Source organism: Sander lucioperca, chromosome 8 (assembly GCF_008315115.2).
Source record: "Sander lucioperca isolate FBNREF2018 chromosome 8, SLUC_FBN_1.2, whole genome shotgun sequence".
Classification (NCBI taxonomy): domain Eukaryota; kingdom Metazoa; phylum Chordata; class Actinopteri; order Perciformes; family Percidae; genus Sander; species Sander lucioperca.
Window position 1 is genome coordinate 24577705 of NC_050180.1, and position 26191 is coordinate 24603895.

The following is a 26191-nucleotide window of genomic DNA, read 5'->3' on the forward strand; positions in this document are numbered from 1 at the left end:
CATCACTATGAATCAAGCTACCAAATCTTTAGGTCTGGTTCATGTTCTGTGAGCTGAAGTATTGTTAAATATCAATGGGAAAGCATACACCTTGCTGTTGTCGTCTTCTTTCATGTGTTTTGCCCTCATAGGTGTTGCCTGAGTCATAAAGCTATGTCCTACTTCCATTGTTTGAGAGTATAAGACTCAAACAACGCCCCACAATTGAGTCTTTTCACTAATAGGTCATAATAATGCCAGTGCTGGAAAGAAAGAAAGAGACCCAGAGCAGAACAAAACGATGGGATGAAGAGATAATTTGCAAATTTTTTGAGGTCATGATAATCAAATATGTGGAAATGTAAATATTTGTAATTTTATTGAGAGCCATATATGGTAATTTGTACATTACAAATTAGAATCTTACAATTCCAATTTACACAGAAAGCATGGTAGTTGAAGAGTGACATAAATACATAAACGCTTTACAGGTCCTGCTGTAGTGGTGAAAAAAAATAGTTCTACTCTTAGGATGTCACATGTCTGTTGAGTAAAATGAATGAATGAGTACTGTATGAGTAAAGAAGTGTTTCTCATTCAGTGACTCATGATGAAACAACTACGACCTCTAGCTTTCAAATGGCTACAATGACAGCATATCCAATAAAATGGTAGTCTGGGGAGGGTTGCTGTTATGGATCGGTTTGCAGGATGTTCGTCCCACCCACGATACAGTAACTGACTGTAGGCGTGACTATTACATGCGGCAAGAAGGGCAGTTTGAATTGCTGTGGGCGGGATTGGATTTCCAGGGCACCAAAAGTGATGGGGTTTTCAAAGGGAGACAGGGAAATAAAAATGTGATTAATGTGCAAATAAAATGGATGCATGCTACTGACCTGAATGATTAATGCAAAAAGAAAGAAAAGGGGATTTGGTGTTTCCCTACACATATTTTGTTAGGCTATTTACAGTATTGAGATGCGTTTAGCATTTAGACCATCATCATGTAAGAAAACTGAGACACGCTGCTGGTTATGCATTAAACAATCTGTGAGTGAGGCAATGTAATTGATCAGTTAAATGAATGAATACGATGTCCAAAACAATAGTAATATCAAGTTGATTTTGGTGTTTGATCAGGTAGGAACTTACTCAGCAGAGCAGTGTGTTTGGAAATTATGAAATAATATTTTTTTGATTTAAAAAACATATTATGAATTATAGTCTTAAAAAGCTAACCAGGCAGAAACCCCTTAAACATAATAAATTAGCCGATTTGCTCTGTACATTATTCTGTACTAAACTGTCTCTATCTATGCCTCGATCCAGGACTAAGTGCTATGCTGACAGTTTTTTTTTTTCATAGACAGTAAAAGGGTTTTTTTCAATAGACCTTTTTCACAGCAGACATGTTGACATGTCATAGTAGGAAAAGCACAGGTGTATTCAAAACCATTAATGATGGCTGCATTCCACTTAGGAGAGGCCCTGGCATTGTGCATGCTGACTCACTGAAATAGCTTACTGGGACACTTGATGGAATTGAGCCAGCATCAATTTCAGCTGTGCTTTTCCTACTATGACAAGTCAAAATGTCTGCTCTGAAAAAGGTCCATAGCCACCCCAAACCTATATAATTCCCTTTCTCCTTCCATACATTTCCCCTCTCTTTAAAGTCAGCTTAAAACTCACTTTTATTATTATTTACCCTTTAACCGTGCATAAACTAACCTGCCTTATGTAGCCTCTCTCTGTAGGATGTTGCTGTCTCTGTGTGCAGTGTGTGAACATAGGGAAATAAAAACACATTATTTAATCTTGTATTCTGTAAAAAACGTCCCCAGGGGTTGTGTTTGAAATGCTTGATAACAGTGGGACTCAATTTTTTTTTTTTTGGAGATAATTAATTTCTGTAACACACAGTATCTTGCAATACATAAAGTGGCCTGCGCGCTAACAGTGCGCGCTCACGTCAAATAGACAGGTGGGAGTGGTTTGCAGTTGAACATAGCTTGTCAGCTCCTCGCCCACCTGGCATTACTCACTCACTCGGACCACATTGACGGCCGCTGTGAGAAGCTGCAAGTTGCTTTTTTTTCAAAGGACATTTTACTAAGAAGCTACAATGGTACGTATGTTATCATTTTCAGTTTTAATTGGAGAGAAATTTCTACTGCAACGTTCGGTTTGTTTATTTTCTAAAAGTGAGTAAATATTTCACCAGCCGTTCCATTTTTACTAGCCTAACACTAGTGGCTTATTCGCAAATGCGTATTATATCGTAGATATCTGCCAGAGCAAATGGAACGAGCTCGCAGATTTGTCTGGCTCCCAGGCTAGTTTACAAAGTGCGTCAGTGAATCTTCAGCATTTTCAATGTGGTGCGATGTAGCAACTCCTTGGAACTGCCCCCTCAGCGCCTTCCTGTAGTAGGACTCTTGTGACAGAAATAGATTCATGACTGGCAGTAGCGCTGAGCTGGCTGCTGACCTGTGTGAGTAGGTGGGGATGATCAGAGAGACAAATATAATCAAACATAGTTGATATAGTATGATTTTGTTTTTGTTTTGCATTTATTTTATTAGAAAATATCAATAGTCCAGTATTTTTTTTATATTAAGTGAGAGATTCTCTTTAATAGCATTTTTTTTTTTTTTATATCTCACATACATACATACATACATACATACATACACACACACACACACACACACACACACACACACACACACACACACACACACACACACACACACTACATCAACAAGGAATGTAGGTGTGTTTCATAATGGGTCTATCAACAAGTCAGCTCAGATTGAGACTAGTGTTTCTCCAGGGTAAGACATAATCTTTTCCCTCCAAATTCAAACAGTCACGGTAAAGTTCTAACAGTGGGCTGGGCTTCTTCAACTTCCAACAACAATTTTAAAAGTGGCTTCCATATGCAAAAGCAAAGACATGTTGTCATAGTAAAATGGGATTGTAGGCTAATCCCTGGCAAATGCAACCTCTGTAATTGAGATGTTACTGGGGAAGGTGATTGTAATCCCTTTTTGAGTCGTATGTCTTGTGTCAGGAATTGAACTAACACACACAGGCAACATGCTCTGTTTACACAGTGTAATATAAACACAGAGTGTTAGCATTGTCAGTGGTGAGTGCTTATAAAACCAAATGATATTGTGTACTAAGGACACTCCTACGTATACCCGCCCTGATCAAATATTCTGATCCGTTAAGTTCCTATAATAATGTTATTTTTTTTTTAAATATCAAGAGCTACACTAAATGTATGGTATAAAGCTATACAAATTATATTTAACCTGACCAGTGACACTAAATAACAACATATGCATAAAGGAAGTAGACCCAGGATCATAAGTGAATGGCACACGGCTGCCCCACACTTTGTGCAAGATGTTTTTAGAATTGGTGTAATCCATGCTTGTTGTAGCCTACAAAGGACTCGTCATGATAGCACTAAATTCAAAAGAATGTGCTCAGCAAATGTCATAACAGTCGGATTCTGTATATTACATGCAATGGTGGTTCTAGTCTTGTATTGCCTGTCCTAGCTGCCTATAGCACAAATCAACTGTTTTCATCCATCTTTAGCATGTTGCCTTTTTTGCCTGAAGGGTAACATATGTAGAATAGTCAGCCAGTGAGGGCTTATCAGGTTGGTCCACATTGATTGAGTAAGACTAGGGCATCACCACAGGAAAGACCTAGGGGTTATCTATTATTTATCAGAATCAATGGGGCTATCTAAGACACAAGAGGAAAGCACACTCATTTAGCCAAATAGAGCATGGAAAAGGTTCACAGTTTTTTACTTTGAGAACGCACACACAGCAAGGTGCCTACTACCAGTGTGAGCTTCACTGCAAGTCAATCAAAATTAAAACGCATCGCACAACTGTTCTCCAGCACACCATACTTTAATCCAAGTTTTTGACACATTCAATGGGGGATTTTGGCCTGAGGGTGGCAACAGAAGAAAGGTCAAATGATCATCACAATATGATGGTGGTGCTACAAATGGATAGGGTCTCCAAAATCATGATGAATCATCCTCGAAGTGCCATGAATATCCATTCCAAGTATATCAATCTGGCCTGTAGACACATCCTGATCTAGATTAAGCTGTCAGACCGAACAGTCGACCAAATGAAAAATAAACTAAAGAATAAACTAAATAACAAAGTCAGCATTCAAGCAGCATGTAAATGTACAAAATGGAAAGATGAATGAATATGTCTGTTTTTGTTCTTGGAGTATGGTTTCATACGCATTATAATAAACTAAATACATGGCAGTTTGGGTCTCTGGACAAGATTCCATTAAATCATATTTATCTATCCTCACCTTGACTTTATGGTACATTATGTCTATTTTCCTGTTATAGAAGCAGATTGCACTTTGACGATGGGGTATTGAGGGATCTCTACTCACATGTCTGCTGACCTGACAAAGCTTTTAACAAATTGATTGCTCTTTGTTTCTATCTTGTTCACTTTTCCTCTCTCTCGCTCTCTGTAGACTATTCGTTTAAGTTTTAGTGACCAACAAAACTGGAATCTCAAGTCCGTGTGGGCTCAGACAGGCCCTTGTTTACGTCAAATTACAGACACACCCTAACAGGTTCTAGGGACAGGAGAAGTTTGGTTTGAGTGTACTTTGTCTTTGATTATTTACTGTTACTCTATGGTTGTGGTGATTAAAAATAATATCCCAGCATTCAATGAACAACCTAATTTTGACAGAAAATATTAGGGCTGGGACGATATGCTTTTGTCCCGATTGGATTATTTCACAATACATGGGTGTCGATTCAATTTGTATTGCGATTTTCATTTATTGCGATTCTAAAAGTATTGCGATTCAATAGTATTGAGTATTGTGATTTTATTTTCCTTCTTTAACAAAAACAAAAGTTGAATAATACACTTTTAAAGACAAGATATCAAGATCGTGAAACATTTCTAAAAACTAATTGTTAAACGGCACATCATGTCGTTCAGTCTGATATTTATTTCATTTGTAAAGAAGTACATCACTAGCCTGGCTCCACCCTCCTACGTACTTACGTTCAATTTTCATTTGCCTTCTGTACTACGTCTGGGTTCGCAGTATAGTCTTGGGTTTTCTCCAAGGGGGTAAGCTTCTCCTCACAACGCATACCTCCTATGGCGCCATTTTGATGCTAACAAGCACTCACCCCCCGTTAGCATCCCATTGACTGCCATTCATTTTGACGTCACTTTGACAGCGAATAACTTTACATCTGAAGGGTTTAAAGACTTTATTTGTCCATTGTTTATTTCTAAAGAAACACGACAATGTATAAAAGGCTCCATTACCTTGTATCTCACGTTATGGCTCCGTAGCAGACGTTTTTGTAAAAATAGGCTAACGATTGTGTCATAACCACGCGACTTACTGTCGCATAGTAAAGGAATTACCGTATAGTACAGGAGAAGCTCGCAGGCAGTTTAGACTTACATTAGCTGTTTAAGTTTAATTACTAATGTTAACTAGCATTGTAGTTAGCAATAATTAGCCTGTGTCCATGTTATCTCCTTACATATACCTACGCTCTCTGTCTCTGCAATATTCGGAATGATTGAGATTTCTCTTGGCACAGCTACCAGAAGACTTACAACTTTCAGACAGGTTGCTCACGTCACATTTACGTCGTCTCTCTCAGTTGGAGGCTGCGCAGTAACGCTCGGCGCTCACCAGAAAAGTGTTTCTAATATCCTTCACTGGTCTCCGTCCAGAGCAACGGGATCTGTTGATCCATTCTATATACAGTCTATGGTTTTCTCCAGCCAAATTTTTGGCAGTCCAATCAGCGAACAGAGGGAGTGGCTGAGAACAATGACGTTGAGGCCGTGTGCTAGAGTTGTAGTTCTGTAATGGCGGCGGAGAAAGATGCGAGCGAAGCCATTCGGTCCGTTGTGGCAACGCTGCCGAATATCCAGAAGTTAAAGCCTGAGCAAGAACAATCTTTTCTGAGTTTTGTTGGTGGCCATGATGTTGTTGCCCTCCTCCCCACGGGGTTCAGGAAAAGTTTGATTTTGGTGAAGGAGTTGGCTAAGGCTAACGCTAGCGATGCTAATGCTAAATATAAGCCTTGTTGGTCTCCCCTCTTGTTGCGCATGACATACGTCACGACCAAACGTTAGCAATTGGTTATGGCTGAGTGGCTCTGGGCAGATCCAATAGTTTTAAACTTCAACAGAGTACCCGCCTTCAAGGAAGTTAACACTTGTCAATGGAGAGAGGCCAGACTCTCTGTATAAATGAAATGTACGAGAGTCTGGTAGGACCAGGCTAGTACATCACATGTATTTTCTGCATTTTCTGCTTTCGGTCAGAAAATGGATATGATCAGTATCAGCGGTACTGTAAAAATAGAAAATATTTAGGTGAATAATTGGTAAAAATACAAAATATTGATTGTAGGGGAAATAATCGATTTTAAAAATCGTTATCATTTTCAACTTTTTAACATTAAAAGAAGATCGAGTGTAAAGTTTAACCCTGCAGTGATCACTATTTTGGGGACTGCCAGTCAGTGTTTACTGAAACAGTAACTTAGCCTTTGCTGCTAGGTGTCAGGTTAGTATGAAGAACCTAAAATAGCTGCTGCAAAGAGCTCTGCTAACTTGGAAACCCAGGCCAGTCTGGGTAGGGTCACCTTTGCTTTATATAGCTTATATTATAGTATTGAATATATCTAAAAAAAACTCCTTGTTGATCAACAACAGACTTTACAGGGTCATTCCTTATTATACCCTTCACCTATACTGCTCTCCAGCCCTCACCCACCAGCACCTTCCCTTGTCTGTCCGATTCATAGGTCTGATCGGGTGAATAAAGTAATAGGAATATGTTTTTACGATGCTTACTTTTCTCTGGTTAATTTTATTAATTAACAATGTTAAGACATACTTCAGGTAACTTGTGATGGACATTGTTTTTTGTTTTAACATGTGGGTGGGTGATGTGGATACAATCTTCTGTATGTAATTTTTTTATGTTACTATTCTGGGAACTCAAAAGACAACTTTTGGGGGAAAATACTATCCAGACTTATGGAATGTTGATTTAGCCTAATCCAACAAATTAGATACCAGACAAATCAAGGTTTTTCATCACATTGATTTAAAAAATTATTTAAAAATCCAGTATTGCCATAACTGTCATATTGATTCACAACATTGCTAGCACAGTCCCATACTACCTGATATTTTAAAGGGGCAGCTGTGGCCGGGTTGCAGATTTCCTGCAGTGACTCTGCAGCAAATCCGTTTTGCTTGTTCTTTTGACTTCAACCGTCTTCCCCCTATATATCTCTTTGCTTCCATCTAGTGGCGGAGTTTCTAAATGACTCCTTTTGGATCCCTGCAACTGTAGCTTTTGTGTCAAATCTGATTATGATACAATTTGCCAATAAAATTCTGCAAAGCAAAAACCCCTTCACTATGTTTAAATCTCTTAGTTCACTGGAAAAGAACAACACTTGCTAGGAGTATACAACCCTTTCCCTTCCCTGCATTGCCACTTTATCTTCGCTCCACTGTATTTCCCTTCTCTCCTTTTCTCTGCCCCCTTTTTCAACTTCTCCTCTTCCTCTCTTCCAGCGTGAATGCATCTCTGTTCACGTAGGCCAGGCTGGGGTCCAGATGGGGAACACCTGCTGGGAGCTTTACTGTCTGGAACACGGCATCCAGCCAGACGGCCAGATGCCCGACTGCAAGCCGGTGGGAGGCCACGACGACTCTTTCACCACCTTCTTCAGTGATACTGGGTCTGGGAAGTACGTCCCTAGAGCGATCTTTGTTGACCTGGAACCCACTGTCATTGGTCAGTAGTGTTATCACTTGGAGCTTGTAATGTTCTTAGATGTCAGCAATTCCAGAAGATGGTAGTGTCTTCCTTTTGTGGCATAGATAAGTGCAAGACAGATGTGAAAATTGAGAGAAGTTAATCTAATCATCCATCATTCTCCACGGACATTGCTCATCCAGTTGTCAATAGCTGACACAGCATAGAAGTTGGGTCTTACTTATTTTACCTTTTTTTCTTTTACCAAACCACACACATTTTCATCTGCATGTTGTCATAGGTGAAAGAATGAGGTGTCACAGTGAGCATGTGAAATGATGTATCCACTAATAGACTATAATAATAATAATAATAATAGACATTTTCTGTAACGGATGTATTAGTTTTCTCAACTATGGCTTCTGTCTTTTAATTTCCCAGATGAGGTGCGCACAGGAACGTACCGTCAACTATTTCACCCGGAACAGCTGATCTCAGGAAAAGAAGATGCAGCCAACAACTACGCCCGTGGACACTACACTATTGGCAAAGAGATAATTGACTCCGTACTAGACAGAATCCGCAAACTGGTAAGCCACTTGTAGTTGTGAGTTTTGCATAATTTGCATTCACACTGGCTTTGCCCTCCTTAACAGGGCTCCTTACAGTCAACAGCTCAGTCAGAACTGCAGTCAGACCTCACTCTACAGTATATTTAGCCATGTTATAGAATGGAAGCTCACACTGCTACTAGTGCTGAATGAAATTGGATGCAGAATGGGCCTAAGCAGCCTTTTGAATGGGACTGTAGGTTGCATGTATGGAACCTTTATGCAGATCTGTGAAGATACTGTAGATTTCCTTTTTATTTTATGATCATACACATAAGTATAAAGCAGTGTGAAGCAATGCTTTGGTTTACTGTTTTTATCCAGTCTTTATCATTGTTTCTCTGTATCTGTAGGCTGATCAGTGCACGGGTCTCCAAGGCTTCCTGGTCTTCCACTCCTTTGGTGGAGGCACTGGCTCAGGTTTCACCTCCCTGCTGATGGAGAGACTCTCTGTTGACTTTGGCAAAAAGTCTAAGCTTGAGTTTGCTGTCTACCCAGCCCCCCAGATTTCCACAGCTGTAGTAGAGCCTTACAACTCCATCCTGACCACCCACACCACCCTGGAGCACTCTGACTGCGCCTTCATGGTGGACAACGAGGCCATCTACGACATCTGCCGCAGGAACCTCGATATTGAACGCCCGTCATACACCAACCTGAACAGGCTCATCAGCCAGATAGTCTCGTCCATCACAGCGTCACTTCGCTTTGATGGAGCCCTGAATGTTGACCTGACAGAGTTTCAGACCAACTTGGTGCCCTACCCTCGTATCCACTTCCCTCTGGCCACCTATGCTCCAGTCATCTCTGCAGAGAAAGCCTACCATGAGCAGTTGTCAGTTGCTGAGATCACAAACGCCTGCTTTGAGCCATCCAATCAGATGGTGAAGTGTGATCCTCGTCATGGTAAATACATGGCCTGCTGTCTGCTGTATCGTGGTGATGTGGTGCCCAAAGATGTCAATGTGGCCATTGCAGCCATCAAGACCAAACGCAGCATCCAGTTTGTAGACTGGTGCCCCACAGGCTTCAAGGTGGGCATCAACTATCAGCCTCCAACTGCAGTTCCTGGAGGAGACCTGGCCAAGGTGCAGAGAGCTGTGTGCATGCTGAGCAACACCACAGCCATCGCTGAGGCCTGGGCACGTCTCGACCACAAGTTTGACCTCATGTACGCCAAGAGAGCCTTTGTCCACTGGTATGTTGGGGAGGGCATGGAGGAGGGAGAGTTCTCAGAGGCCAGAGAAGATATGGCTGCCCTGGAGAAGGATTATGAAGAGGTTGGGATAGACTCCTTTGACGAAGAAGAGGAAGGAGAGGAATATTAGATGGGCTTAGTTGGCATTTGCCATTTATTTTCGATGACAAAACCAGTCTATTTATTAAATAGACAATTTGTTTCAAATTTAGAAATATTCTTTTGTTTTGATTTACCTTTTTAAATTAAAAATTGGCCTACCTACCTGTAAAGCTTCTTTGTTGTGCCATCAAAATTACTTTAGACAGCTTTTGTGTCAATGTATACTTATTTTATCAATAAAACAGAACATTGTTCAATAACCTGATTTTTATAAGTTTGAAACCTCTGTTGTTTCTCAATAAATCTTTCCCCATAATATGTTTCTTCTTTTTACTTTAAAAAAGGAATCCTTCGGTTTCTGTTAGTCATTTAACATTTTATTAATATTTTAATGATGAAAATGATCATCTAATTTGTATAATTTTATACCCGTTGTTTGTATCCATTTTTTTGTACTACATAAATACAGTGTTGAGCAACTTTGTCGTTCCTTAACCTAATTTTGTTGGAATGCCAGTAGTTTTACAGCTTCAGGGCTCAGTGAAATCCAGCTTAGGAAGCCACTTCCACGGAGAAGAAACTAATTTCTAGGGCAGTTCAGACATTGGTTAGTATGAAAAATTCTTAGCTCAGCTGACCTCATATCAATTTGGTAAAATGAAGACTTTATCATCTCTGAGTTTTTGGCATATTTTTAAATACCAATTTTTTTTTTTTTAATCAAAGATATATCCTCCTTATTCCTGAACTCCCTTTATGCATTCTGGTGCTAAAATAGAGTCCTCCATCTCTTGCTTAGTGCATGCTGGGTAACTTTGCTGAAACCTTAGAACATTTCTTTTTAAGACCGTCCAGTTTTTTTTACAGTCTATAGACTGTACAAAACCTATATGGTCCCAACTTTGGTTATTGATAAGTTATCAAGCTAACTCAGTTTGAAATGTGATACATAATCATGTATGGTATACAGGCCTTAAGCATAAATCAGCCTTATCTAGATAACGAGATACTGCGGAAACTCTATTTAGGCTACTGGAATGTGGCGTCCCCTAGTGGTGGTTGTTGAGGTTGCAGAGGCTTGGCTGACATTTCTTACGAGTGCAGAAATCAACACGTCGCAGGGTTATGTAATGTATGTCGCAGCATCAAAATTAGGTTAACGTTAGCAGAATTTACTCACGTCGCGTCGTTAATCACAGCTAGCTTGCAATGGCAACAGGCTGGAGAATATGCAGTGCAGGCAAAATTAGTCATGACTTTCGGCTGAATGGACCCTGACTCCCGAAGATCACGAGAAAACGTTGCATAAATAGATTTGCGAGTAAGTTACTTCACAAAGGGAGTAAATAATTCATCATAAACTCTGCGTTGAAACCTGCGATAGTATAGCCTAAGCCTCAGTAGATCAGTGGGATAGTCTAAAAATATTGTAATTGACTGAATTAAAAATATAAACACGCACACAAATAGAGATATAGCCATATAGCCTACAACTGTTCCAATTAGTCAAACCTCAGAGTTTGTCCCATTACCACAAGTGGTGCCCTTGAGCAAGCACTTCATCCTAAAGAAACATCAGTGAGTTTCTTCAGTCTGTAACAGACAGAGAGCCTTTAACCCATAGACTATGCTTTAACCAATGCACATTTCTGAACAGTCTTCTACATAACACTGGGTCCCATTCAAGGAATAAGAAATGTGTCTAATTCCATCTAATTCCCACAAGTGCAATAAACCATGGTATGCAACACCACCTAGTAACTTTTATAAGCATCATTAAGCAAGAAGCCTACAGAAATGTGTCCATTAATGTTAGGGCTGGGATGCGTTTGTCTCGATCGATTCTTTCAAAATACGTGGGTGCCAATTCGATTTGTATTTCAATTTTCATTTATTGCTATTCTAGAAGTAGGTTATTGCGATTTTCTTTTCCTTCTTTAACAAAAACAAAAGTTGATTCATTCACTTCTAGAGACAATATATCATGAGACATTTCTAAAAAGAATGCACATCACATCAGTCTGACATTTATTTCATTTTTAAAGAAGTAGCCTATGCCTACATATCATGTATTTTCTGCATTATCTATTTTCGGTCTGTTTTGCTGCAAACGGATATGATGTAGTTGTCGTCAGCGGTAGGCCTACCATAAACAGAAAATATTTAGGTGAATTATTGGTAAAAAAATAAATAAAAAATTGTCACAAATAAATCACAATTGGCAACGTACGATTTTCGATTTCTTTCCCCCAACACCCTAATAAATGTATATGGTAATAAGTGAAATTATCTTTTAAGGTTTACTTATTTGTTAAATTATGGTTTCGCCTGTTCATTAATCGACAGATTTTTGCTCACATTGTCCTTTTGGTGAATCCTGCATTACTATAACTGTGTGTTCATCCTCAGATAGTGGCTGTCACAGCGAGGGACCTGTGGCTTGCTGAAGAATTTGCCAAAAAGCACAACATCCCTGAAGCATATTGAGTTTACAAAAGATACAGACATTCTTCTGTCAGCATACAGTATATGGCATAGCCTAACGTTTTGCTCTAAATTGATACACATTTCCTACTTGAATAAGTGAACGCCATCCTTCTTACCACCTATGGTGCGCTCTTCATGAAGTCCAAATATAATGTGCTAATTAAGAAGCCTCTGAAGCCATGAATTCAAGGGAGGTGCAGGAACTCATCACTGCAGATAAAGGTTTCTTTCTCATGTAAGTAACTAAATATCTTTTTTCATTCTCCAAAATCACATTTACCATTCACCATTTTTCTGTTCAACGTATTCCATGTCATTAGGGGCTTTCCGACCGGATAGTACTTGTACTTTTTAGAGGAAAAGCTTCTAAAAACTAAACTAAACTAAAAACTTCTAAGCAGTTCTAAGAACTACTCTCCCCCAAAATCTTTTTTTCCGTTTGCATTCCCACTGGCCAAGTGGCCATAGGGACTTGTAGAAGGGGTAAGGGAGTGACGCAAGCACGGCTTTATAGCGTTAAAATCAGAAAACAAATACACCAAAAAAAAGTATGAACTAAATACTAAATCTAATGTATATAGCATATTTGTCATAATTTAAACAAGTCTCCCGAAGAGAAAAGGGTATCTCTCTCTCCCCCGCCTCTGTCTGCTGCACTGTGGACGTGTGTATGTGTGTGTGACTGCCCGGTCAGCATGGTTGTCAAGCCCGCAGGGTGGAGTTTAACTCCGAAAAGACAGTTAACCACAGGTTCCCGTTAATGTTATGATGGACATGTGTTGTGATATTTAAACAAATGATACGTCAACGCCGAAATAAAAGCCTCTTATTTACGAGACCGGTCTGAGAGACCTCCAGCTCACAGCGGGGTCTCTGAGCCAGTCATGGCCGAGCGACGAGCTAGAGGCCGGGGCAGGCGCCTGCTGGCTGTCGCCTGCTGGCTGCTGGCTGTCGCCTCACTTCATGGAGCTCCGAAAACTTTGAAGCAAATTGTCAATTCGGCATCAATTTTCGCAAGACTGCCTATATTCGAAATCTAAACAGTTCATTTCTCGCCTAAAACGTTGTCAGAAGTGAATTTAATGATGAAAGATGGTAAAAATTGTTAAAAATGTCCCGTTGTTGGTTAGTCTGCAAGTTCCGAGTTGGCAGTGGGCATGACTTATAAGTTCGACCAATCAAGTACACCTAGGAAAAGGGAAAAGGGAAAAGACCCTGCTCTGAAGTAGGAGCTAAAAAAGTAGGCTATGCTACTGGGCCAGAGGAACTTAAAAATCCATATTTTTCCTGTCGGAACACAACGGAAAAAAGTGTTCTAGGAACATTTAGTTCTAAGAACTGCAAAAATCCCTCCGGTTGGAAAGCCCCTTTTGTTCAGGCATTTTGGACATGTTTCTTTCCTTTAGCCCAGAGATCTTCAACAGGGGGTCCTCAGAGTTACTGTAGGGGGCCACCAAATTATTGTCTTGCTAATGTCTTAATATTAATCCAACCTATTATTATTAGCAAATATAAATCAGTTTATTTGTGAAAAAACACATTGATGATAGGCTTACTAGCCTATAGGTAAGGTAGTCATCCACAGATACATTATACATTATTATTATTCCTAAAGATCTAATGTTACTGTGCCACGTTTAACAATAAAACATGATTTATAAAATCATGCCAACAGTTTTTTATGTTAATAGCTTTGTATTCTTTGCAGTAAAAAGGTATATATAAAGTATTTAGGCCACCCACATGTTATTGTAGGCCCAGTTTAATATGCAACTTAATTTTATATAATATATGTAATAGGGGGGTCCCTGATCTGTCTCTCTCTCTCTCTCAGTTCAGGGGTCCTTGGCTTAAAAAAACGTCTGTTTTTCCGTATGTTTTATTATTATTATTCATTTTCAAGTATTTTGTATAGGCTATGGATCCTTCTGGCAGAGGCAGATAAACTCAAGTAAAAATCTAGTTGGGTTTGTTAGTTCTCACATGGTATTACATTTCTTAGATTTACATTTCAGATTTCACGTTTATTGAAATGACCTAAAAATCTAAGAAATTGTTCACAACAAACAAAGCCTCTGGGCATTGTTCCCATCATACAAAATACAAAAGATACTTTTGGCCATTTTGGCACTTGATTATTAATGCAAGCTGCATATCACTCATAGACTGTTGCTCAGCAACTGTAGGGACGCTTTTTAGCCTTCCGGAAGTGCGTGGCTCTGAGGAAATATGGCGCACAGAGCAGTGAATATACCAGTGGTATTTATTGTTTCAATCTATTCGTTTATCGCATTTTGTTTGTCTGTTTTCGTCGTTTTTGCAGCAGTGCAAACAGTAAACGCCGACAATGTGTTCAGTGCAAGTCACACGGCTACTTTACCCATCGCTGCCGCTAGGGATCTACGGTGAGATTCCTGACATGTTAAGTTACTGTTAGCTAACGTTAGCTACTCTATGCTAACATAGGATTCGTTACAGTTATGCATTTTCGTTCAACTGTAATTGTTGTGTTTATTTGTACAGTAACTACATTTTCAGGTCACACTCGTGCCCTTTTAAGGCTGTATTTCTATCCTGTTCGCCAGAATTGACCGCTTGTGTTGATAAGCCCTGCAGTCTAAAAGGTAGCTACGGTAAAGGTGGAACCTGACTCAATTCAGAAAGCAGCCACTTTAATGTCTGTTTGCGCATTAGAACCATACACTCTTTGTAGACCAATCCCTTAATACAATTTTCGAAACACTATTGATTTGTAGTGGACTTCGGTGTATAAATGGTTCATTAAGCAGCACCTGAATCTTTTATTTTTCACCCTTTACAGGTCGTGACGTATTGGGGCTCATCTGGTCAGCACATTAACTTAACGTTATGAGGGTGGATTCATTTGACAATACTGAATATAGTAGTTCTTGAGAAATAATGGACCACCAAATTCGTGTACAGATGTATACAATAATTTAGCGTTTGTTAGGGGATGTTATGTAGATGTGTCACGAAATTATGTTTATATTTTGAGGTTTGTTGATGTTGGTAGGAATTACCTATTATTAACTATTAGACTACATGTAGTTTTACCTGTGCGTGGGCATTTGTTTGCAGCATGATCGCTCTGTGCATAATAAGCTTGCAGTACTCTCCCCACAACAACTGGGTAGGATGGTGCTCTCAATGTCATAAACGTGTATTACCAACATGTTACATTTATATTTAGAATTTGCACTGTGCATTTTTTTCATTCTTAGTTTACAACTGGAATAATGTGTCCTTGGCTTGTGACAAAAATTATATATATATATATGACAATATATATTTTATATACATTTTTAAATTTGATCAAGGTTGCTTTACTGCTGAATGTGGTAGGTTTGATGTAGACAGTTAGCCTTTACCCTTGTGTTCACTGACCAAAGGGCTTGATGCCTCATGTCCTTTCTTGTCATCTCAGGTACCTTTTGTATGACGTGAACCCCCCGGAGGGTTTCAATCTGCGGAGAGATGTCTATATCCGCATGGCCTCCCTGGTGAAGACTTTGAGAAAGGAGGGGGATGACTGGGTATTGGTGCTGCCCCCATGGGGTCGCCTCTACCACTGGCAGAGCTCCAACATCCACCAGATTCGCATCCCGTGGGGAGAGTTCTTCAGCCTCAATAGCCTGCAGGCCAATGTTCCTGTCATTGAGTATGAGGAATTCATTGCTGGTGAGCTTTTAATTTTGGTGATCCAGACTAGTTACATATTCTGAAAGGTTTTCATTTGTCGTCTGGTATAAGAACCTATTGACACCTCATTATCTGTATATTGTTTATATATAAGTTGAGAAAATACATATTTTTAAGCGTTTTATTCTATACTACATCAGTGGTTCTATTTCACAATGCATATTCACCACTTTTTAATCAGTTGTTAAAATAGATTGCTCAGTTTTGTTTCTCCCATGGATCTAGAGAATGGAGGCCCCTTCATTGACCAGGTTCTGGTACTGCAAAACTACGCTGAGGGATGGACTGATGGGAAATGGGAGGAAAAAGTTGATGAGCGGCCGTGTATTGACAAGTTGATGTACTCCAAAGATAAACAGGGTTACTACAGGTAAAGCAACACAATGAACAAAACCCCGCAATTTAAAACCAAGTATAAAAATATAAACCCTGTCTCTTATCATTTGTACTCATACACAACTTTTTGCAGTAGTAATGTAATGTGTTAACAGGGTGTGGAGTTCTTGTGTATAAGGTTTAGTATTTACCCACGGCTACTATCTTTTCTAAGATCTAGTTGTCATGTTTTCTGAATCCTTTTTCTGTCTTGTGCTCCTTTTAAAAGCAGATGTTTTTGTTTTGTTTATTGTTCCCCCATGAAAGAGATGTATTAAGCTTAAGTGCCAAAGAAAATGAATTGTAATTATAGTAGAATACCTCAGTAGAGCCACGTCAGACAGTGATAGATCACATTCACAGTATTTCTGTATTGGTGATATCCATCTCTACCTTCAGGCTCGCAAATTTCTCTCCTCTCTATCCATCATCAACTGTCTCATTTATCTTGTATGTGTGTCTTTCCAAGGGGCTGGTTTTGGGGCTATGAGGAGACGAGAGCTCGAAATGTAACGTGTATATCAGCCCAAGGCCACGCCTCCATCATGGCCCCAGTTCTTCAGAAAAACATAACCGTGACGTGAGTACAGAGCAACATGCTGATATAAAATGCACAGACTATACATATACATACACAGTGTGTTGACATTTGTCAAGCACCAATGTCTGGTAAAATGGCTCTGTGGCAAATAAATGTATATGATCTTTTTTTTTTTATTTTGTGTTTATATTCAATTCTATTAAGCTTGATGATTATTACTAAACATTATCCATGTTTTTGTCTGAGTTATAGCAACAGAACGAGCAGCTCATTTTACATGACTAAATTGGTTTCTAGCTTTAACTAGCACTAATGTTTCAGGAAAGCTACTGAAGTTACATTTAATATGGAGCTATTAACCATTACTAATCCCACCGTGCACATTAGATGACAGGTGGAGCTAATTGACATAGATTGATAGATAATAGGTGACAAACTACCAAGATGACACTATCTAGACCAGGGGTCTTCAACGTTTTTTTAGGCCAAGGACCCCTAACCTGAAAGAGAGACGGAGCTGGGACCCCCTACTATATATATTGTATAAAAGTGAGTTGCATAATAAACTGGGCCTACAATAACATGTAGGGCAGCGTAAAGCCTATACACATACCCCATTATGGTGCCCTAAAATACTAAGCTATTAAAACAATAATTATTTAAATATTCATTTACAGTATCTTCATGTTTTAATTTCAAACACAGTATATCCATAAGCTTAGCTGATGTCTACCATAGTGGCTCCTTTACAGCCCAGTAACCGTATCATCAATGTTGTTGAGGTTGTTGTTTTTGAGGAATAGGCCGATTTATTTTTGCTAATAATATGTTGGATTCATGTTAATATTTTCAGACATATTTTAATTTTGGGGGGGCCCCCTGCAATGACTCTGAGGACCCTCTAGGGGTCGTGGTCTAGACACAAAATTGAGTGTGTCCAAACTTATCATGTTAAAACAGCCAAAGTATTAAGCGTAACTCCTCTATAAGACAGTGGAGTCAAATCTGACTTTATTGCTATTTAAGTGTGATATTGCTTACAGTTTGAACTTCTGTTAGATCTTGGTGACACTGACATGGATGAACTTGTTTCTACCATTTTGCAGATCAGTTCTGCTCGACCGAGCAGAGACGCTCCTCCATGATCACTATGCCGGGAAGGATTACTGGGATGTAAGTCAAGTAATGGGCTACTGTCCTACTTTTTTTTTTTTAATGTAGGAGTCGGCTATTAGATGGCATGTTGTTATTACTGTATATATTTTTTTCCCATAACCTGATGATGAAGTATCTGCACTTGTCTGTGTTTGATGTAGACTCGCCGCAGTATGGTTTTTACCAAGCACCTGAGACTTATAGGAGATGACTTCAGAGCAAAGTACCTGAACTCTACAGATGACAGAGACCATACCATTTACAGTGAGGATTGGACTCGCATGAAAGTGAGTCATTGTATCTGTGGAGATAGTAGAGTACAGTAGATTATCCAGTATTTACCATCTGATTGCATTTGTGTCATTTGGGTTGTGGCTCTTGAGTACTTGAGAATGTTTTGAATTTTTTTAGCTAATCCTGCCACCAAATCAGATGAGTCAATTATTCAGTCACACACACCCTTTACTGCTCAATACCTGTTTGCTGTCAGATTTCATTGTAGTTTCGAACGCTTGAGACAAATATTGAATGAAATAAATCCTTTCTTTTGGTTAATGTTGAAGCTGTTAACTATACAACTTAACAACTTAGCTGCAGTAGTAGTTTCACCTTCAGAGCACTCTTGTTGTGTTGTTACAAAACTGCCATAAATTGCGATTGAATCTTCTGTGTGTATGTACGTGCCGTTTGAGTCTGCATTTGTAGATTTTGCTATTTTTAAAGATTGACATTGTGATCACTTAATTCAGAAAACGACCATTAATTTCAGCGTTTTGATGATCAAGTTTCAAGCAATGATTAAACAGTGGTCTGTTGTTTCTTTATTTCCTCCTCAGGCCAAGCTGGGCTCAGCTAAAGGTGGTCCATATCTGGGGGTCCACCTGCGCAGAAAGGACTTTATCTGGGGTCACAGAGAGGATGTACCCAGCCTTAAGGGGGCAGTGAAAAAAATGCGCAGCTTGATGAAAAAGCATAAACTCGACAATGTGTTTGTTGCGACAGATGCTGATGAGGAAGGTAATGATATACCAGAACAGTCCGAGGTGATTTATAATTTATCGCACATTTAAATGAACCCAAGGAGTAATTTCATTTGTAATATTGACATTAGTGCTTTTTTTTTTCTTCTATTTTGCAGCTTATGAAATCATGTCATGAATGTTAAACCGTTTTTTTTCTTTAAAAGGCCAACATACTAAATATTCTGGTCTAAAACCATTTAAAACGGCATTGACATAATAACATAAGAATTCAGTGTAATAATGTATAATGCATAATGCTAATAATGCTGTTAGAAGAAGAAATCGTAGTAGAAATAATATTAGTAAGTAGTCGTAGCAGCATATCATTAAATGCCTTTTATAATCCTGTTTAATCTATGTAATTTTCTAGAGTTAAAGGAGCTGAAAAGGTTGTTGCCAGATATGGTGCGGTTTGAGCCATCCACAGAGGACCTGGAGCTCTTTAAAGATGGAGGGGTGGCCATCATTGACCAGTGGATATGTTCTCATGCAAGGTAAATTAGTTTTCATGGTTTTGTTATATGTATTCATTACATGACGATGATTAAAGGAGAACTCCGGGCAATTTTTACGTTAATCTTGATCGCTATAAGTATGTGAGTACTGTTGATAGCAAAAAAAAACGAGCCGCATCGGTGCTAGCAACATGGAGCTGCTGCAGCTAATGCCGAGAGCTCCCACTTAGCTAAAATGGCAGTTTTGGGGGCATATCATAAAGAGTGCCTTTGTGCCTCTTTAACAGACACAAAATGCAATTAAAATGTCTGTGCAACATGAACAGGGCACTTACATGACAACAAGATGCGTTTTCAACTCAGACATTGTTTAAATTCACCTACCCCGTTAGCTGCTAGCTGCCGTCTGGGATGAGTGAGTGTGTTCAGCCAGGCTTCGGTAATAATCATCAAGCAGCAGTTCTGTGTGTATTTGTAGCATATATATCCATTTTGTGTGCGATCCATCTGGCGTTGGTGAATAGTAGTCTCTGCAGTGGCGAACTGTGTGTTAGTTGCCTTAGCCAGGCTAGCAGGCCCGACCGGCATCCTTCTGCTTCCTCCCCGCCTTCCCCGCCTGCTGCGGCCGACAACAATCCACGGGCACCTGCTGGTCTGGTGGATGTCCTCCAGAGGACAGTTCATACTTGGCGAAATTTTTGTGGCGAAAAAAGTTTATTTCCCCCTCAAAAATAGGTAATTGAGCACTGTAGTGGTTATGATCATATCAGTGACTATGTAACTACATGGAAACGGACCAAATGATGCCTGTTTCTTGTACAGTAATAGCGTTACTGAAGGCTAGCTCTAGCTCCATAGTTACGTTACTCCAAGCTTCTGCCCTTGTGAACACCTCCACTCTTCACTCTTCTCACACCACGCTCCAATCTGCACCCTGCTGTTTACCTTTTCCTGCAACAACTGAATTCCCACTTCGGCGCAAGACTACAGCCAGCCTTCTGTAACGCTGTTACTTTACAAGAACCAGGCATCATTTGGCCCGTTTCCATGAAGTTACATAGTCACTGATATGATCATAACCACTACAGTGCTCAATTACCTATTTTTGAGGGGAAAATAAACTTTTGCATGAACTGTCCTCTGGAGGACATCCACCAGACGAAGGCGGGGAGGAAGTAGAAGGATGCCGGTCGGGCCTGCTAGCCTGGCTAAGGCAACTAACACACAGTTCGCCACTGCAGAGACTACTATTCACCAATGCCAGATGGATCGCACACAAAATGGATATATATGCTACAAATACACACAGAACTGCTGCTTGATGATTATTACCAAAGCCTGGCTGAACACACTCACTCATCCCAGACGGCAGCTAGCAGCTAACAGGGTGAATTTAAACAATGTCTCAGTTGAAAACGCATCTTGTTGTCATGTAAGGGCCCTGTTCATGTTGCACAGACATTTTAATTGCATTTTGTGTCTGTTAAAGAGGCACTCTTTATGATATGCCCCCAAAACTGCTGTTTTAGCTAAGTGGCAGCTCTCGGCATTAGCTGCAGCAGCTCCATGTTGCTAGCACCGATTCGGCTCGTTTTTTTTTTTTGCTATCGACATTACTCACATACTTATAGCGATCAAGATTAACGTAAAAATTGCCCGGAGTTCTCCTTTAACATAACAGTTTCTCAGTCAGCCTTTTGGTATCAGACAATAAGATGGCACATCATTTACAATATATGTTTATGACTTTGTTAAACCTACATTGTGTAATTTTTGGAGTTGATTCTTAGCAAAAAAAATCCTTTTGTTCTTTCACAAATATGTACTCATTCATGTGTAATTACTTCCACCAACTAATCAAAGTATTCTCGTACGCATAGAATCTGCCATTCAGAATCATTCAGAATACATAGGAGCGACTCGCTTGAATGACGGCAGCCATGTAGCGCCTCCATCTTTAAAATACATTAGCCAAAGCGGGACATACTTCGGCATTTCGCCCTCTTACACCTATTGGCAACATGACAAATGCAAGGGGGCGATTACTCGCCAGGGAAGCGAAAAAGAGAATTAAAATGACAACGCGACAGGCAAAGCAACAAGACCAAAGTTAATATTGGGGTGGCTAGAACAGCTGCGTGTAAACGATGGAGAGAGCTAATTTCGGGTTCGGCCACCGTAGGAGGAAGGGCTAGAAAGTAATATTCAGTTGGTTGTCATATACAATTTCACCGCTAGATGGGAGACAGTCTTACACAATGTAGCTGTAATTATAAGTTCTTAGCTGTGTTTTCATTCATTTAAAGCCTTTTCGGTTCTAACATCTCTGTTCTGCCCCATGTGATTGTGTGTAAATTCAACTTTCAAAAATGTGTTCTAAATAAAAAGTTATCCGCACTAATGGCCCCCTCACGTTTCCCTGAACTCATCCAGAACAATCATCAAATTCATTTGACCAATATGTTATGACCAAGTACCCGCGCAACTAATGACACTCTGCCATCAGCCTCAGCTGTACTTTGTCTTTGGTGCTAGTCAGCAAATGTTAGCATGCTACCACTCACTAAAATAGTGACCATGTTAGCATTGTCCTTGTGGACATGTTAACATGCTGATGTAAAGCACCACTGTGCCTAAGTTCAGCCTCAAAGAGCTACTAATGCGGCTCTTGTTGTTCTATCATTTTAGAGTATTGTGTGTAGATTCATAAAAAAAAAAAAAAAAACTAATTAAAAATAGGTCTCAATATAAAATAGTTCTAGAAACTTTTTTCTGAGGGCCTTTTATAATGATTTAAAATGTGATTTAATTATTTGAGGTTATATTTAGGTAATTATTGAGGATTAATGCCGGTTGCTGTGTTTAACCCTAGGACCAACAAAAGATTTAGGAGCCTTTTCACTGTTATACACACCTGTCGGAAATATTTCAACTTGAAAAACTAGTCAGGGTGACTTTACATTATGTACTCACTGCATACTATAGTAATGGAATTTTCCTAGGTGCACATCTCTTGCATTACTGTTTGCTTTTGCTTTAAAAAAAGAAAAGAAAAGTTGATTCAGGTATTTATTTTTTCAGAGTCTTCATAGGGACATCAGTGTCCACCTTCTCTTTCCGGATCCATGAAGAGAGGGAGATCTTGGGTTTTGAACCCAAAACTACATACAATCGTTTCTGTGGGGACACTGAGAAAGAATGTGAACAGCCCACACACTGGAAAATTGTTTATTGATCTGACCTCTCACTTTCCTGACACACACAAGTGCCAAAAACAGTGTTAAAAGTGACATTTATTTGTATGGAATACACAAGATATTTCTGTTTTATGGTGTGTTTTTATTTTTTTATTTTAGTTTACTTTACTTTTTACGGTTTCAGAGTTGTGCAATCAGGTCTCTAGTGACCACTGTGACTGAACCTTATGCACAAAAGGCCAAGAATGGGCTGCCAAACATGTATTACTGTAAGTAAATCTGCAAATATTTTTTATGTTGAATGCGGATCCTTTATGACAGCCTGGTATTTTACATAATTTCTGATATTTATTACCAGCTCCACTGGTGAGAATAAGTGTCCTTTAATGACTGCAGCAGAAAGTGTTGGATGGAAGTATTCTCAGTTTAACATTTTGTGAGATTCAAAGATGTTCTGCATTTAAATTTTGACTATTCTATTTTTTCCCCGTTGGAAATAACACCACAGAAGTATGAAGGAGCATTCGGAGATCATGAACATAGTGGATTTTTAATTAACCCTGTCTTGTTTCTTGTGTTTACGTACCCGTGTTACTTAAAAAGTATTGTGTGTAACCCCTATGTCTAAACAATGTGTTGAATGCATTGCCTTCTTCACTGCCTTTGTTTTAGCACATTACGTAGGTTTTTTTTTAGCGTGTCACTGCCACTGACTGTTTGAAAGGACAGGAAAGTATATTGCGTGGCCACGCCTTTGCACAAGATCCAAAAAAAGGGGATCCGCTCACAAAAACACTGGTGCACAGTGCCATTAGTGGTCAAAATCTCCACAGGATACCTTTTTAAAATTAAAGACCAGAAAAGAAGCTAATGATTCCCAGCTCACAATTTGTTAAAAAAAAAAAAAAAAAAAAAAACGGTGAATTTCGCTTCTGCTTTCATTGTTTTTGAGTTTGTTTTTTCATATTTTTATGCATTTCCAGTATTATAACATTTGTTACATGGGATTACATGACAATATAACTGATGTTGGAAAAATAGGAAATATGACAGACATTGTAAATTATAATATTATGATGAATTTGTATGATGCTTCGTTCAGCCTTCTCTTTTTTTTATTTGGCATTGACCATAATAGTGTTATTGTTATATTGATGCTATCGTTGAAAGGAATTGAAATGCCACGGTGCCACTGTGTCTTGTCAACGCTAGCCATGAAGCTGTTATGTAATAACACACAACACACCCCATTTTTTCCACTCAGAGGATCGTCTGGTATGGGCATTGTCTCATGACCAGTAGTTGTGTAATTTTGGTGTTAAATAAAAGTTTTTAGCAGACTTTAAACATGGCAGTAAACCGATTTGTGAAGATGAAAACAGAGTTTGTTTGCTGTTTTTTGTATCTCAATCTTAATCTTAACCAGATAAAGTCAGCAGTGTCGTCAATGATGATGTAATTGTCATTGTGCAATGATTGTAGGAGATTATATCTTAGTCACGTTTGTTAAATGCACTTACTCAGAATCCCTGTACCAACAAACGGGATGTTTAAAAATACAGAGAAACTCCATTTTGAAAGAATTTACATACATTCCAGACTATGTTAAAATATTCCCTTAATTATTCCCAGTAATGGGAGTGTAAAGGATAGCATAAAAGAGGTCAAGTCAAAAAGGGTGTGCTTCACATTTATATAATATGGATCCCAGACGTCAACATTAACATGTATTCCTTGGGAACAGCAGCAGAGATTTATGATATTACTTGGTATGTCTTTGTATACTAAATGTGTATGTAAAAGTGGTAAGCGAGGCAGTCATGCATACACATTTATTTTTTTGTGTCCTCATCTAGTGCTGAGAAAAGTACAATTTAAGCCTAAGAATCCCTGGAATCCTTTAGAAGCCCTGATGAAATGATTCAAGTCGGAGGACTTGTTCCTCCTGAGGCAGTGGTACACTGCATTGTGCTTACCAGTTTTATCTCTCACAATGTTTCCACACATGGCAAAGTACCTTGATGATGGAATTCTTACTGAACAATACAATACCTATGCTCTTGTTTGACCAAACCCATGAGGCATGCTACTGTTCACTTGCCTTTTGTAAGTGATTAGCAATGGAGAGAGTATACATGTAATCCTTGTACTGTAATACTTTGCCCCACTGGCAGTTACTTAAACAAAAAAGGTGTTTACAGACTTGTCTGTCTTGTCGGTGACAAAGTATGCTCTGTCAAGAAGTTCAGGCTCTAAAATGGAAAATACTGTCATGTCATTCAGCACTGACTGTATCAGCAGTTGCATTTGTGTACAGTCACACAGGATGTGTGTGTATAAGAGCGAGGGAATAAATAACATTGGCTTTAGGCACATCAATCAGCCTTTAGTAACAAATAGCAGGCATTTTCTAGCTTAAATCTTGACAACTTGCTCTGGTTTTGTGTAAATGTAGCAATTGAGATACTAATTTGAATAGTATTTTTTTTATTCTTTAAATCATATACTTGTGTTTGTTACATTATTATTTTTCTGTCAGTATTTTCTCTTTGTTCTCTCCACATAGTCGTAGACATAAGATGTGCGTCTGGATAATTCACTGCATTGTTTTTGCTTTTACCTGTCGATCTCCCGCATGATATCAGTGTGATTTTTTCCCCCTGTGGATCACCTACATCAGTGTGAACAACACCTTAAAAACCTGGGCAATTGAGTGTAATGTGATGCTTGGCTTGGCCTTGTCCCCTTTAAATCAATGCTATAACCTCGTAGAACAAAAATGTCAAATGTTTTGTAACCTTTGAATATGATTTGTTATCTTAATCACAGATTAATGATTCTCTAGATTTAATCATTTTATCCAAATGATCCAGAAGTTGAATCCTGAATAAGAACTATAGCTATACTACTACTACTACTACTACTACTACTACTACTACTACTACGAATACTACTACTTCTTCCATTTGAGGTCAAACAATTATGAAAAACTTCAACACATAGGCCTAAAATAGGTGATCATCATGTATTGCAATGGAGGGTCATTACAAAGTAATATTTTGGTTAGGCCTACACTATAAAAGATTATTTTTTTTAAAGTCTTACTCATTAAGGAATATCAGTCGAAGTGTAATGTGTTCTGGAATCTGTATTGCATTTGAATTTAAAACCATTGCAGCTTTTACAGAGAGTTGGAGATGTCAGGTAGGTAGAGTAAATGAAGCTAAAATCTGAAATGTGACCATCGGTGGTGGGTTAACTGTCTACAGACAATCAGCAGTAAAAAAACATTTTATTTTAGATATGCTGTTATTTACTATTCAAGTCGATTAAAATGATTGGCCTAAAATAGTTTGATATGATATTATGCAAATGATAAAGCTCTTAAAGGGGCTGGCCAGTCACATCTCGTAATCGCTAGTAGCCTACATGTACAGTTAATTGTTTCCAGAAATCACTTCTCCTTTGTTTAGAGCAGGTAGGAACACGCCCTCTCTCACAGACACCTTG

General features: G+C 39.0%; 2 protein-coding genes across 2 annotated transcripts; both read left to right on the forward strand.

Moving 5' to 3' along the window:
• Nucleotides 1-1978: 1978 nt before the first annotated feature.
• LOC116050047 (tubulin alpha chain-like) lies at nucleotides 1979-10045 on the forward strand. The gene is made up of 4 exons (XM_031300114.2): nucleotides 1979-2110; nucleotides 7635-7857; nucleotides 8260-8408; nucleotides 8783-10045. The coding sequence occupies exons 1-4, from the start codon at nucleotides 2108-2110 to the stop codon at nucleotides 9755-9757; spliced, it is 1350 nt and encodes a 449-aa protein (XP_031155974.1). The 5' UTR covers nucleotides 1979-2107; the 3' UTR covers nucleotides 9758-10045.
• A 4364-nt stretch (nucleotides 10046-14409) lies between these two features.
• pofut2 (protein O-fucosyltransferase 2) lies at nucleotides 14410-24060 on the forward strand. Its single transcript, XM_031300115.2, has 9 exons — nucleotides 14410-14621; nucleotides 15662-15915; nucleotides 16162-16306; nucleotides 16781-16891; nucleotides 17959-18025; nucleotides 18169-18294; nucleotides 18844-19024; nucleotides 19400-19523; nucleotides 22566-24060. Exons 1-9 carry the CDS (start codon nucleotides 14446-14448, stop codon nucleotides 22717-22719), a joined length of 1338 nt encoding a protein of 445 aa, XP_031155975.1. The 5' UTR covers nucleotides 14410-14445; the 3' UTR covers nucleotides 22720-24060.
• The last annotated feature ends 2131 nt before the right edge of the window (nucleotides 24061-26191 follow it).